We start from the raw sequence: 15277 nt of genomic DNA on the forward strand, positions 1-15277 counted from the left end.
GATTTTTTTAATTATTGAAATCCAAACGTAGGCAAGATATTTGTTTAAAGTAGTATGTTAATTTGCTGCTTGTGTGCAGCATGGTTAAACCCACATATGGGAGCAACAAATCAAAATTAATTATAGATAGCATTCCAAAGTGAAACTGAACAACCTACTTTCATTTTCCCGACTGAGAGAAAAGTAAAAAAGTAACTAAAATCAACAAATCAGTAAACTGGCTTGTAAAATTGTTTCAGTGTTATCGGTCCTTAGTAATGCAAGGATGTGCAAGTGTGAGCATTTTGAGGAGTGTGATTTTTAACTTGCTGGTAGTTCTTTAAATATAGCCAACACAGGAGGGTGGTAGACAACCGTTCTTTTTAAATCTGATTATCCTGCAAGAAAACCCAGATCACTTACCCATAGGCATTTTTCAGTAAATGTCTAGTTAACAACTGATAGCCATCCATTGACTTTAAAATTCTCTGATCTTTTCACAATCAATAGATTGTGCCTGTGTAATTTATACCTCCGGGATACAGTTACATGTCTAGCACATTTGTCGTTCTGATGCATTTCTAAATAAAGTAGAAAAGGTCGTTTTGTTACAAAAAGGGACATCGTCTCAGGAAATTGTTGCAGAGGAGATAAACTATTGGGTAGATAGATCAGCTGGGAAAGGTAAAACAAAGGCTAAGCTACAGTTCAGTCCAAGGATCTTTCATCGGGTCTATGTTACTTAATACAAAAGAAGTTTTTGTTAGCAAACAAACTCAGAACACTTTGTACCAGAAATAAAAAGCCCTTTCAATTCTCTGGAAGGTATAAGAAAAGGTACGCCTAGGAGGTAACATTTCTGAAGCTTCTGCCAGGTCCTTACACAGCACCAGCTGAAGCGGAGGTAACAGCTTTCTTTGACTGGCTCTCTGTAAGGTAGCTCACTGAATCATGGTGAACTGATCCGCACCTATCACAGCTGCTTTCTAGAGACTACAGCAACTCCTGTAACATCGGAGTTGAAAGGGGTTTGGAGCTATTTACTCACCTTTAAAAAATCTTGCAAGATTTTACAAGTCAGCAGTTCCTCAGCCAAAAACAATTAGAATTCCCATCATATCACAGAATGAAGTGAATTTCTAAGCTCAGAAATATCCTAAACTTCCAGTATGCAGCCTGCCTCTCCTGATTAGATAATCTGAATAGAATAGGAGTGATACAATGGACATTTCCTGTTCGCTGAAGGTTTTGGGGAAAATACTCTAAGCCTTCCATTCTGCCAATCAGTAAGACACTTGGAGGAAAACAATGAAAAATTGTGGAACAGAATTGAAAGACAAGACCAGAAAAAACAGAAGCATGAAGGAATGAAGTGGGGTGCGCAGAAACATTCTTATGTTGTACGACTAAATAAAATAGATGAAATTAAAAACATGTTCATTTGCCATGATTACTTCATTCGCTGCTGTTTCTAATGCTGTGTCATGTTCCTTTGCTTAATCAGCAGTTAAACTGAAAGCACACTCTTCACTTGTATTTCATTCTGTGGTCTCCCACTTCAGTAATGAAAATGTAATGTTCACATGAATATTTTATTAACATTAACGGACATTTTGTTCTATGTCCATGGACACTCAGCAGACCATGCGTGAAACCTTTTTTTTTTCTTTTTGTGGAAATTACCTGATAGAAATTATTTTAGCACGTTGTTGTTGTTATTGTAATTATTATTATTATTATCGTTATTATCATTTTTAAGACATAGTTGCCTCCAACTATTGCAGTGCTTGCTACAGTAAGGCTCTTGGAGATACCTGCTCCTCCTTCTTCTGTCTCCATAGTCCAGCCATCTGTGACAGTGTTTGTAACAGTGGATGTGGTACTTAGGCCATCATGCCCATCAACTGGAAGAAGGATTTATTCAACCTCTGTTGAAGGTACGTGAATCTGTGTAAAATTCTGGGGTCAACAGCTTTGCACTCATTTTGTTTTGATGCTTGATCTTGCTGAAATTAATCACTGCATCTAAACTGTATGTCTGGAAAATACCCTTCCAAAGATATACTGAAGAGGTGCTCCACCTCTTCCTTTTGCACATACCTGTTGCCTTTCATTCTTTCCCTGTGTACAGGAGCACCCCCAAATTTGTACGGCTACAACTCCTTGATTTCTCTTTAAAACCTCAATCTGCCCCCAGTTTCCACTGGTGAGGCAGTTGGCAAGCTCTAGCTTCTGCTTGACAGCCATACTGTTTATGCGTCTGCAGAATTGTCCTTCCCATGTGACTCCCTACACTGCCAATCTTCCTCAGTCTGTTGTGTGTGTACAACATATATATTAAACAGAACTGAAGGAAGTCCACCATTAATTACTTGTCTATATAATGTCTAGCACAATGGGAGCCTGAGGCTCCACTGAGTTCCCTAGATGCTGTCTAAATAATGTGGATAGACGATAATACTCACTGAAGGCAGCCAGTTAACTCCAAGCGCAAGCCTTCCTCATTTTATCCTTATATTTATTCACATCAAAGCTGTACACTGAAAAAAAGCAGGCAAGATTTGCCTCTACAGTCATTATATTCCCAAAAATGTCACTTCACCTCCCTGGTGGTCTTGGGTGTGCACAGAGTAGGCCAGCAAATGTTTTGCATGAGTAAGAATTGCACTGATAGCATATCCCAAATAGTAAGAGTAAGGAATTAATAACCATAATATTTCATAGTTTTATACTCTTTATTTTGCACTATTAAATCAGCCCAGGCAGAAAAAAAAAAAGTAGTACTACTACTTCAGGAGTAGTACTTTGAGGGCTGCTTATAGGGTGTATACATAACAGAAATCTGATAAAAGAGGGCTGGAAGTAAGCATGAGAGCATACAGACCATCACACTGCCCTGAGTCAGGATAGCTGTACTTGTGGCATTCCTGATAAATATTTATCCAGCTTAAAATCCTCTGGTGATGGGGAGGCTATAAAAATCCCTTGACAACCTACTCCAGGACCTCATTACTCCTGCTGTTAGGAAAATTATCCTATGTGTGGTTAAATAATAGAGGAAGTTAAGCTCCTTTTCTGAAGCTAAAAAAGAAAAAAACAACCAAACAAACCAGAGGAAGAAGAGTTACTACCTCAAGCAGACGCAAAGGCCCTCTGAAACAAAGACAAATAGCCAAACGAATTGTAGGGCAGAGGGGAAAGCTGAATGCCTGAATTGTTTTGCTGGGGAATGGCCTCCCAAAAGCAGTAAGAAACAAACAAAGGGACGCATGAGTAACTTACCTCGGAAAGGAAGTAAAAGAAGAGCTCTTCAAACAGAATGCTACCTGGAAAGAAATAGAATTTGAAAAGAGAAATCAAACAAAGCCCTGTTCTGTTGGAGTCCTGTCCTGTTTGAGGAAATTGGGCTTTGTTCATTTTCTGTAAATATTACATCAAAGAAATATTGAATTCTATCATCAATCTCTTGTCCAACAGAAATACTCTGAAAGCCCCTAGACTTTGGCTGTCCATGCGGGACTGAACAGTACATTCCAAGGCCTCTTGAACAGCACTGGCAAAAAAAAAAAAAAAAAAGAGAAAAAAAGAAAAAAAGGGAATTGTTTTAAATAATGCTCAGATATTTAAATATTCTTCCTGCGTGCAGTAGAGGTATAGACTTCAACTACTGTTTGAAAATATTTAGTTGAACTGGTTCGTGAATCGTTGTTTTTATAAGTGGATTGGTTAAATGTTAATCAAACGCTTTTTTCCTTAAACGCACATCACTATTTTTTTTTTTAGCTTTATGATCATTCCAGAAGGAATGAAAGAAGATAGCATTTTTTCCCCAAAAGCTCATTACAAAATAAATAAACAAATAAATTTTCTGACGTGCTGATACTCCCCTCCCGGGAGAGCGCATAAGGGATCACCGCAAACCTATTGTTTTCCCCACTCCCGACACCTTCGTTTTCCTTCCTCGGCTAGCTTTAGGGAAAAAACGCCTGCGGTGAAAGGCTGCCTTTAAAACCAACGGCACTTGAACCACTTGGAAAAACGCCGGCAGACGGGCTGCGCGCTGCGGGCAGAGCCGCGCCAGCGGGGGGCAGCAGGCGCCAGCGCGGCGCCGCGGCCGCGGCTCGGGGGGCGCCGCCGGGAGCGGCCTGCGGCCTGGGGGCCCCCGCGGCTGCGGAGCGCGGCGGCTGCGCCTCATGGCTCACGCAGGACGCGTTTGCGACGCGGGGGAGAGAGAGGGAGATTTAAAAAAAAAAAAAAAAAAAAAAAAAGGGGGGGGGGGAGGGAAAAAAAAAAAAAAAGATGTTCCAGGAAGAAAATCCTGGTGGTTGCGTGTCGCTGACGCAGCTCAGCCCCCGGTGTGTGATTTTCGCCGCGGCCCGGCGGAGCCGGAGCGGGGCAGGGCCCGTAGCCGCGGGGCTTGCGCGGGCACCGGCCGCACGCCGCTGCTGTCCTGCGGCTGCGCGGCGCGTTGGGCTGTTTGTTGGTTTGTTTGTTTGTCTGTCTGTCAGGGCCGTGGAGGCCGCGAGTTTGCCGAGGTCACGCTCGCCGGACCTCTTCCTTTCTTCCTTTAAATGGCCCGGGGAGGTATCACGCAGCGAGTTATTTCCCCGGGGGACGGCACACGCGCTGAGACAAGAGGTGGGTATTTCGGGGGCGGGGGGGAGCGTGTTTCTCCCTCCGCACGGGCGCTGCCAGGCCCCCCGCCGGCTCCGCAGTCCGCAGCACCGGCCCTGCCTCGGGAGCCGCTCCTGCATCGCGGAGCACGCTCACAGCAGCCTGTTGTGCTACACCTGTCGCATTAAGGAGACTCGTTTCCCTGTTAAGATCACTGTAACTTTTCTCACTGTTTCCTTGAGAACGCTCTGACGAATCAGCCTGCTTCTGCTGCGAGTGCGAGTGCCACCTGAAGTTTGAATTTGTGATAGAAATGATCCAAAGACAGGAAAATATCCAAATGTTTATTTATCAGAAATAATAAACTGGAAATAAGGCATGCTCCAGATTGTCCTCAGTTTTCTCCCCCCCCTCCCCCCCCATTCAAGAATGTATAAGCATGTATATTGTTCCTGTATATATTTAAAATAATTAATAGTATTATTAACTAAAAGAATTACTGAATATGCAGAAAGTTGCATAACCACAACCTCAATTTATTTAACCTAGAATCCTCCAGAAATCTGTGGGCAAAATGTTTACTCAGGGAAGTAATCTTTACTCATGGAAAAAAGTATTTTCAGATTATCATTTCTGAATCTCTTTGCCCAATGTAGAAAGCCAGACGTAAGTGCTGTCTGAGGACTAGGAAAAAAGGAATTACCAGCCAAGGATCTGTAAGAAGGGAGGGAGAGAGATTGTATCCCTTAGAGTTACTCTCACTATACAGAGGTAAAATATACTATTAGGAGTTACTTAATGAGTAGCAACAACGAAGTATTTTATAAAACTATCTAGAAAGATGGTCTCTCCTCCCCTCCAAATAATACAGAGTTCATAACTGGATAGTAGCATAGTTACGGTATGTTCACACTCAAAGGAGCTGAGAAAGGTTAGAGAGAGCAAAGCTGACAGGAGTCCATGTCCCTCTACAGTAAGATTATGAAATAGTAACCAGAATGACACTGTATCAGAAGTATGCACATAAATGTACAAGGGAATAAACTGACTTCACCTATTTATGCAGAAGTTCAAGGACATCAAAACATAAATCACTCAAATTGGCTGGAACAGATAACTGTACTCTTGATAGTGTAAGGAAGTGTTGCTGACGCACATAATCTTTCTCTACCTTTTTTTTCCCATGGTGTGACTACCATCAGCTTTGTGATACTAGCAACAGGTGGATGGCAAGAGCCAAGCCAAACATCACGCACATCCCTTTCAAGTGTTACTTCTTATCCTCAAATTGAAGGATATTTCAAAATGAGATTTAGACTAAGAACAAACAAAAAATGCCTTGTCAAAGGGTGTGTCAAATTTTGAACTTCAAGCTACTCATGCATCCACCTCTCCGAAAATGTTTTGGGTACCGTACCCTGGCTGTGACTTTGGGCAATATTCACATATAGCAACATATTCATAGGACTTGGGGCTCCATTCCCCCTGATGCGGAACAAAACCCCAGAGTGGATTCTGCACATTCTGGGCTTGCACAGAATCCAGCTTTTATATGTAACTACAGACAGTTGGATGCCCCTAGAGGTAATACTTCTGTCAGACCGAGTAAAAGTAAAATCATTTAACTACTGTTCAGGCAGTGAGTCTTCCCAAGCCAAATTCACTGATGGCTTAAGAGCATTGCTTGCAAAATCCTGGTTGCTGACGATTTTTTATCATCCATCCCTGTAGTTCAGTAACCAAAACATATTTATAAATACATGTATAAATAAATTAAATAATCATACTCAATCTTTTGACATAGCTAATGAATCCCAAATAAGTATGGAGAAAACTACTGACAGCAAAGGGACTGTGCTGGCAAAACTGTATGTGCAGATGTAAACTAAACTTCACCCTTTTCCTAAGCGAGGTATCTACTTTTCTCGGCATGTCTCTGCCAGTTTAGGGTGGAAGGAGGCAAAAATTTAGGACTGACATAACTGCAGGCAAATGCCCCTAACATCGATATACTATATTTTGACAAATCTGACCATTATCCAGCATAGCTTGTTTTTCTTGGAGGCAGAAAGAGATGGCTGGAACAAAGTATGCTGGCAAAAGCATAGTTTAACAGGCATGAAAGATATTAATATTAGCACTCCTTTGCTGGTCTACTTCATTGGTATAGTTATATTGGCAAAGCGTTCCCAGCAAAAACCCGAAACTAGAAGATAAATGTGGTGAAATAGAGATGGGGCAAGGTGATATGACAGAAGGAAAGGACTGGGAGAGGTAAAGTAAGGAGATCATTTCTTCTTTCATCATGACGGACCTATTCCATAGAGATGAGTTAAGCAATAATCTTTTAGGGCTCTGACAAACATCCTCTGGCAAATCTCATGCAGTTTACTGAAGATGCTACTATCCCTAGTTGTCCACCCCCATGTTCTGCCCAAAATTACTTGGTGGAACAAGAGAACGTGTGCTATGCGTCAACATCCAAACTCACTGCCTGCTGTATCACTGAAAACCCACTTATGTCAGAAATGAAAGCTAGTATGTTACACTATGCATTGGAACAGTTGAGGCAGAGACACGTCAGCCTATAGGAATAGTGAACTGTGCAGAGAAGTGGGGTGGACTCATGGGGTTAGTCCATTTAGTTTAATTACCTGCCAGTGTAATTACATTGGAATGACTGGGAACATTTTCCAGAAGGGATATTGTTTTGAAAAACAATTCAGAAGAGTTCAGAGAAAACTGTGAATGAGGAGTATCACCGACACAAACTAGGGACATTCATTCTAGTCTCAGTCATGAAACGAAAGTATTTGCTTTTCCTGAAGTTTATGGGCCCCACTTCTTGTGTTCTGCACCAGAGAGATGCATTAAGAAAGAAAGCCCAGAAATAATTAAAGGAAAAAATACTCATTATGAATCATCCACTGCTAAAAAACTGAATGCTAATGTTACTCCTCATATAAATGCTAAGAATATAAAGTATGAACTTCAACCTTGGATTTTAGTCTATCCTAGTGCTTTTGTCACGCAGATTGTTGGCTAGCTTAATTCTGTTGCTATAGTCAGTATATCAAAATGTTTATTATTTACCATATAATGATGAGCAACATCTATGAAAATATCATTAACATGAATTAATATTCATCGTTTTCACATGTCAAATCTAAGAATGTTTGCTCAAGGTCAACAAGCATATTTCATAAACTTCTGGAAAAATCTTTCCAAATTTGCAAGAGGACTCCAGACAAATGGCTCTTCTTGGTGATTATAGGCCCAGATCACTCAGACTGGGAAGACGTTACTCAAGTAACTGATTCCCTTTACATCTTTAGGAGTCTGACTATAAGATGACAGCCTGGCCCATTACAGTCACAGGTAGGAAATTAGCTGCTCCTGATTTTTCACTGTGGTCTGGCACGCAGTCATAACATGTAGCCTAAATTTACTGTTCCTTACCAGTTCTGGGCATTTTTCACGTACAGCAATTGAACTACGTTACCATGACAGTAAATACTGTAAGCACCGTTTTCTGTGAGGAGTCACCCGGGCACAGAAAAGTTACAAGTACCTTGCCCAAGCTTACACAGTGAATGAGTAGCAGGTTGGCTGCGGGCGCCCCTTTCTCGCTCCTGTGGAGAGGTCAGTGCCTCAGATCTCTAGCAATTCCTTCTCTAGCACCCCCCACCTCCGGTTCATTTTATTTATTTTATTTTATTTTTAAGTAGGTAAGTACTACCTTACACATAAATGTTAGCACTTCCCCACCAGACGAAGGGAGAGCTCTTTCTTAAAAAGCTGCTTTTAATTGCGACGTATCAGTATTTATAGTGAAGTGGTCCTCACCACTCCCCCCCTTCCCTTCCCAGTTACAGCTGTTGATTTCTAAATGGGTTATTATGACCCAAACCGCGGAGAATTTCGGGCAGGAGGGAGCGGGGCCGTGCGGCGGCGCTACGCGCGGGTTGCGCGGGGCCCCGCCGCCCGGGAGCCGCCGCCCCGTGCGCACGGCGGCAGCCGGAGCCGCCGCATCACTTTTTTTTTTCTTTTTCTTCCTTTCTCCTTTTTCTTATTTGTTCGGTTTCGTCGCCGGCCGGCAAATGAAAGCGTGTCCCGGTGGCATTCAGGAGAGGAAAATGGAAAGCGCGGATGTTTGTGTGACCCCAGCCTCACTTTTCCTCCCCAGGCGTGTGCAAAAGGGAGGTTTTTCCGAGCTGCTCTCGGGGAGGGGAAAAGATGCGGCTGTGATTAGAAACAGACCGGGCTGCACGTTTCCAACACAGCCTTTTCCCTTCATCCCTAGACTTGTATTATTACTTCCTCTCTCCGCACCACGGTGTGTTTCATGTTGCACGCTTCACCAGGAGCAGCGATTTCCTCCGCCGGGGGGGGGTGAGGTGGAAGGAGGGGTGGGTGTGGGTGTGTGTCGGGGAGGGGGGGGATGGCCCCTCTGCCGGCTGCCCTTCACCTGCCTCCTGCGTGGGGAAGAAGAGAAAGGAGCCTCTTGCCTCCCGCGCGGGGTGTCTGCGCTGCGGGTGCTGGTAAACAAACCCGAGCCCTCTTCTTCCGCCCCCGCCGCCCACCGAGGGGGAGGGAGGAAGGGCTTCAGCGAAAGGTGGGGTCCCCCCGCAGCGCACGAGGGACACGTCCAAACCCCGCAGCCAAGCAGGGCCGTAAACAAGGCTTTGTAACGCCGCGGGGGGGAGGCGGGGGGGAAGAGGGGGAAGCACCTTCGCCACACGGACGGGACTCGTGCGAAAAGCCAAGGCGCCGCAGCCGCTCCCCGGAGGACAGCAGGCGGACTGAGCGCTGCGTCGTGTCCTCCCGCCCCGCACAACTCATTACTTAATTGCCTCGATGTGCTGTAATCCCCCAGCGTGGCGGGGTTTGTTTCCAAAGGAAACGCGAGCGCTGCCCTTATTCACAGCTAACGCAGAACGCCGAGATAAATTAATTTATTTAATTAAAAACGAGGAACGTTCTCTCTCCCTCTCTCCTCCCCTCCCCTCCCGAGGTGGCATTTCCTCGCTACACATAAATAACAACCGTGGGGAGCGGGAGGGGAAACAAGCCGCTGATTGATGAGGGACGGGAGCGGCGACGGCCTCCCCGCGCCCCCCTCCCCCGCCATGCCGGGGGGCGGCGGCGGCTGCCGGGGCCGCGAAATGGCGGGCGCGGGGGCGAGGCGGAGCGGGGAGCCCCCGCGGGCTGCGGGGGGGGGGGGTCGGTCACGCAAGCTGTGCCGCGTGGGTGTACGCTGACACACCGAGGTGTAGGAGGACACGCACGTTACCAGCGGCCGAGGGAGGCAGGGAGCCTGCGGCGGGGGGCGGTTTTTGTGGTAACGGGCGGGTTCAGCGGCGGCGGGGACGGGGTGGGGGGAGGTGTAAGATGGATGGTGGCACGGAGATACGGCCATCTCGGCGACCTCGCGTCTTTGTCCCGCGGGGAGGCGGAGTGGTTTCCCCGGCGGAGGCGCGGCCGTGCGTGAGCGGCCGTGGGCGTGCGGGGGAAGATTTCGTAATTCCCGATGATGGCCTGCCAGAGCCGCGGCGCAAAAAGGCACCTCTCTGCCCGCATCACTTTCTCCGCCGAGGTTACACATTGAGGTCCTGCCGGGGACGGCGGCCGTGCTGCCGCCCCTGCTTTCTGCCTCCATCTCCAGTTTTACAACCCCTCTCCTTTATTCTGTAAATAGCCTTGCGCGCCCCCCCCCCCTTCCCCGCCGCGGCCGCCGAAGCGCAACCGAGTGAGGTAGGCTGCCGCTGCGATGGCTCGGGTTAGGGTGAGCTGCAGCACACAAGTTTGTCGGATGCATTTGTTCTTCCTGGTACATCCGTGTTTTAGGCACGCTCCGGGGTGTGCGTCGGGGAGGGGAGGAGGGGGGCAGGGCCCCGGCGGGCCGGGCCTGAGGCGAGCCCGCGCCTGTGGGCGGGAAAAGGCACCGCCGCCGCTGAGGGGGAGGGAAGAAGAGGAAGGCGAGGCCGAGTGCGCCAGCCGCCCAATAGCCGCGCGCCGCCTCTCCCGCCGGGCCCGCCCGCGCGCCCCAATTGGTGCGCGGCGCTGTCCCTCGGGCGGCGCGGGGCCCAATGAAGGGCGATGCCGGCGGGCCCGGCCCTCCCTCCCCCCCCCTCCCCAGCGCCCGGCCGCGGCCGCCCCGCCCCGCCCCGCCCGTCTCGGTGTGTGAGCGTCTCGGTAACTCGGCGGGTCACGTGTTGTTTTGCTCTTTAGTTCAGTCACTCGGTGCGCGATGTGTTACTTACTGCTAAACTCCTACCGACGCAGGCAGCAGCAGCCGCGGCAGCAGCAGCAGAAGAAGCAGCGACGAGACGCGCTGGGGAGCGGCCGCGGCAGCGGTGCCGCCGGTTCCCGAGCCGCCGAGCGGCCGCCGGTAGCGCCCGCTGCCTAGAGGCGGCGGCGGCGGCCGCCCCACCGTACCTCCGCCGCCGGGAGGACCCCGCCGCCGCTCCCGCCGCCGCTCCGGGGACAAGCGCGTCGCGGCGAACGGAGCGGAGCCCGGCGCCGCTGCCCGCCGCGGGGCCGGCGATGGCGAGCCCCGCCGTGCTGGGGCTGCTGCCCCCCGCCAGCCCCCCCGCCGGCCCCAACCTGAACAACAACAACAACAACAACCAGAGCGTGCGGAAGTGCGGCTACCTGCGCAAGCAGAAGCACGGCCACAAGCGCTTCTTCGTGTTGCGCGGGCCGGGCGGCGGGGAGGAGGCGGCGGGCGCCCGGCTGGAGTATTACGAGAGCGAGAAGAAATGGAGGAACAAGTCCGGGGCGCCCAAGCGGGTCATCGCGCTCGACTCCTGCCTCAACATCAACAAGCGGGCCGACGCCAAGCACAAGTACCTGATCGCCCTCTACACCAAGGACGAGTACTTCGCCGTGGCGGCCGAGAACGAGCAGGAGCAGGAGGGCTGGTACCGGGCTCTCACCGACCTGCTCAACGAGGGCAAGGCGGCCTGCCAGGGCTCCCCGCACCGCCACCTCTCCTCGCCCTTCTCCTCCTCCTGCAGCAGCGCCGCCGCCGCCGCCTCCCTGGCCGCCGCCGGCGAGGACCTCAACTACGGGCTGATCACCCCGGCCGCCGCCGCCTACCGGGAGGTCTGGCAGGTGACGCTGAAGCCCAAGGGCTTGGGGCAGAGCAAAAACCTCACCGGCGTGCACCGGCTGTGCCTGTCGGCCCGCACCATCGGCTTCGTGCGCCTCAACTGCGAGCTGCCCTCGGTCACGCTGCAGCTGATGAACATCCGCCGCTGCGGCCACTCCGACAGCTTCTTCTTCATGGAGGTGGGGCGCTCGGCGGCCACGGGGCCCGGCGAGCTCTGGATGCAGGCGGACGACTCGGTGGTGGCCCAAAACATCCACGAGACCATCCTGGAGGCCATGAAGGCGCTGAAGGAGCTGTCCGAGTTCCGGCCCCGCAGCAAGAGCCAGTCCTCCTCCTCCTCCTCCTCCGGGGGGGCCGCCGGGCCCGGCGGCAGCGGCGCCTCCGCCACGCACCCCATCACCGTGCCCGGCCGCCGCCACCACCACCACCACCACCACCACCTGGTCAACCTGCCCCCCAGCCAGACCGGTCTGCTCCGCCGCTCCCGCACCGACAGCCTGGCGGCCGCCGCCAAGGGCACGCCGTGCCGGGTGCGGACGGCCAGCGAGGGCGATGGCTGCCGGGTGGGCTCGGCGGCCGGCAGCCCCATGAGCCCCGGCCCCGTGCGCACCCCGCTCAGCCGCTCGCACACGCTTAGCAGCGGCGGCGGCAGGCAAGCGGGGAAGCTGCTGCCGGTGCTGGCCGGGAGCGGCCTGCCGAGCAGCCGCTCCATGTCCATGCCCGCCTCCCACTCGCCCCCCTCCGCCACCAGCCCCGTCAGCCTCTCCTCCAGCAGCGGCCTCGGCTCCGAGCCCGCCCCCCCGCACCACCCGCAGCGCCCGTCCAGCGGCAGCGCCTCCGTCTCCGGCTCGCCCAGCGACGCCGGCTTCATGTCCTTCGACGAGTACGGCTCCAGCCCCGGCGGCGACCTGCGGCCCTTCTCCTCCTCCTCCACCGCCAGCAACCGCAGCAACACGCCCGAGTCGGTCGCCGAGACCCCCCCGGTGCGGGACCCCGGGGGCGGCACCGACCTCTACGGCTACATGGCCATGGAGCGGCCCCCCAGCGGCCGCCTCTGCTACCGGCCCTGCCCCGACGCCGCCGCCGACAAGGGCCATCGCAAGCGGACTTACTCGCTGACCACGCCGTGCCGGCAGCGGCCCGCCCCGCCGCAGGTCTCCTCCGCCTCCCTCGACGAGTACACGCTGATGCGCGCCACCTTCGCCGGCAGCGCCGGCCGCCTCTTCCCCTCCTGCCAGGCGGGAGCTTCCCCCAAAGTGACCTACACCCCCTACCCCGAGGACTACGGGGACATCGAGATCGGGTCCCACCGCAGCTCCGGCAGCAGCAGCACCAACCTGCCGGCAGGGGGGGGAGGGGGGGGAGGAGGAGGAGACGATGATGGCTACATGCCCATGACTCCCGGCGTGGCCGCAGCCTTAGGGCAGGGAAGCCGGGGCAGTGATGACTACATGCCCATGAGCCCCACTAGCGTGTCCGCCCCCAAGCAGATCCTGCAGCCCCGGGCTGGGGTGGGTGGTGGGTCCCCCAGGAACGGGAGCAGCTACAAGACCAGCTCTCCCGGGGAGAGCTCTCCTGATGACAGCGGCTACATGAGGATGTGGTGTGGCTCCAAGCTGTCCATGGAGAGCTCAGACGGGAGGCTGAGCAGTGGCGACTATATCAATATGTCCCCCCGGGACCCCCAGCATGGGCCCCAGGCTCCCTCCCTCACCCCCCCAGACTTCTTTTTCGCCCCTTCAGGGCACGGGGCCAGCGAGCCCCCCAAGCCTGGCTGCTATTCGTACAGCTCCTTACCCCGCTCCTACAAGAGTCAGGGCCTGGCTAAGGACAGTGACCAGTACGTGTTCATGAATTCCCCGGGGAAGATGATCCCAGAGGAAGGGGTGTGCGGAGCGGGTCAGTCCCCTGCCGGCACCTTCGCTCCCTCCAGCCACACGGTGCCTTCGCCCCTGCGGCACAGCCGGACCGAGAGCTTCCTGAGCCAGCGGTGCCAGCGCGTGGTCCGGCCCAGCCGCCTCTCCTTGGAGACCTTGCGGACGCTGCTGCCCAGCATGAACGAGCACCCCCTGCCGCCTGAGCCCAAGAGCCCTGGTGAATACATTAATATCGACTTTGGGGATGCCGCCGTCTACTCTCCCCCCTTGCTGCCCGCTGACAGCCCAGCCTCCTCCCTGGGCTCGGGCACAGGGCAGAGGCGTTCCCCACTCTCCGACTACATGAACATTGACTTTGGTTCACAGTCACCCTCCCAGTCAGGCACGGTCTCGGTGGGCTCCCTGGAAGCGCTCTCGCCAGGCTCTTCCTCCAGCACTAGCCAGCCTGACGGGCGCTACCTGAAGGCGGCCGTGGGGGTGGCTTGTTTGTCCAGCCCGTCCGATGGTGGGGATTACACCGAGATGACCTTTGGCATGGCCACCACCCCACCCCAGCCCATCGTTCAGAAGCCAGAAAGTGCCCGGGTTACCAGCCCCACGGCGGGGGTGAAGAGGCTCACCCTCTCCGGGGTGGAGGCGTTCATTCTTTCCAGCCCTCCCCCCGACCCCAACCGTGGGGCCAAGGTCATTCGTGCGGATCCCCAGGGGCGCCGGAGGCACAGCTCTGAGACTTTCTCCTCCACCACCACTGTGACCCCCGTGTCCCCCTCCTTTGCACACAACCCCAAAAGGCACAACTCGGCCTCAGTGGAGAATGTGTCCCTCAGGAAAAGCGAAGGCCTGGAGGAGGAGCAGGGCAGCAGCCCCATGTGCCGGGAGACCTCAGCTGGCTTCCAGAATGGCCTCAACTACATTGCCATCGACGTGGTGGACGGCAGCCTGGCGAACTGTGACAAAGCCAGGTCTAAAGCCAGGCACGTCCTGAACGGGGGCATCAACGGAGTGGAGACAAGCGCCTATGCCAGCATAGACTTTCTGTCCCACAACCTGAAGGAAGCAAGTGCTGTGAAAGGTGAGTAGCTCCGTCTGACAGCCATGCGTACTGTTACTTGCTGTTTGTGTTTCTCACTGCAGTATTATGTTCTCTCATGTAGAGCACGCTCCCTCCTCTCTTAAAATTTCCCAAACGTGTCCTCTAATAAACAATCTTGGAGGAACTCACTCTCTCTTTGTATTAGAGAAAATTTACTTTTGGGGTATTTCTTCACGTTTAAATTCTACTGCGCTATTTTGAGTGTGTACTTCTGGGTTCCCCAGTAGAAGCTAGTGTTTGCACGGTTACTATGTTTGGGTTACTTCAGAGTTTTCTTATATGAGATTTTTGAAAGTGTTTGGAAAATGTGACCAAAACAGTTTATGTTAACGCAGCATCTAAATAATATTTGAAGTGTAAAATGATTGAGTTAAAAAGAGTGAAGGACATCAGATGACAAAAAATCCTTGGCTGTCTAGCTGGGAAGGTCAATTATAACAACATGAGAAGCATTAATTTAATATCTTGATTTTAGATTCTCATATCTCTTGCAAAAGGTTAACAGTAAATCATGGTGAACACGGAATGTGAAATGTTCTTTACAAAAAAAAAAAAAAAAGTCTTTCCAGAAGTCAGTATATGCATGACCTGTTTCATGTT

The 15277-nt window shown here is 52.1% G+C and overlaps 1 protein-coding gene across 2 annotated transcripts in view; it reads left to right on the forward strand.

Annotated features, from left to right (window-relative positions):
- The first annotated feature begins 11090 nt into the window (after positions 1-11090).
- Positions 11091-15277, forward strand: part of IRS2 (insulin receptor substrate 2) — a 32080-nt gene continuing 27893 nt past the window's right edge. For both annotated transcript variants that reach the window (XM_009666456.2, XM_068927471.1), the window contains exon 1: positions 11091-14656. In XM_009666456.2, the coding sequence (XP_009664751.2) occupies positions 11140-14656 (3517 nt within the window). In that variant the 5' untranslated portion in view covers positions 11091-11139. The remainder of the gene's footprint in view (positions 14657-15277) is intronic.

The sequence above is a fragment of the Struthio camelus genome, chromosome 1 (genome assembly GCF_040807025.1).
Source record: "Struthio camelus isolate bStrCam1 chromosome 1, bStrCam1.hap1, whole genome shotgun sequence".
Taxonomy (NCBI): domain Eukaryota; kingdom Metazoa; phylum Chordata; class Aves; order Struthioniformes; family Struthionidae; genus Struthio; species Struthio camelus.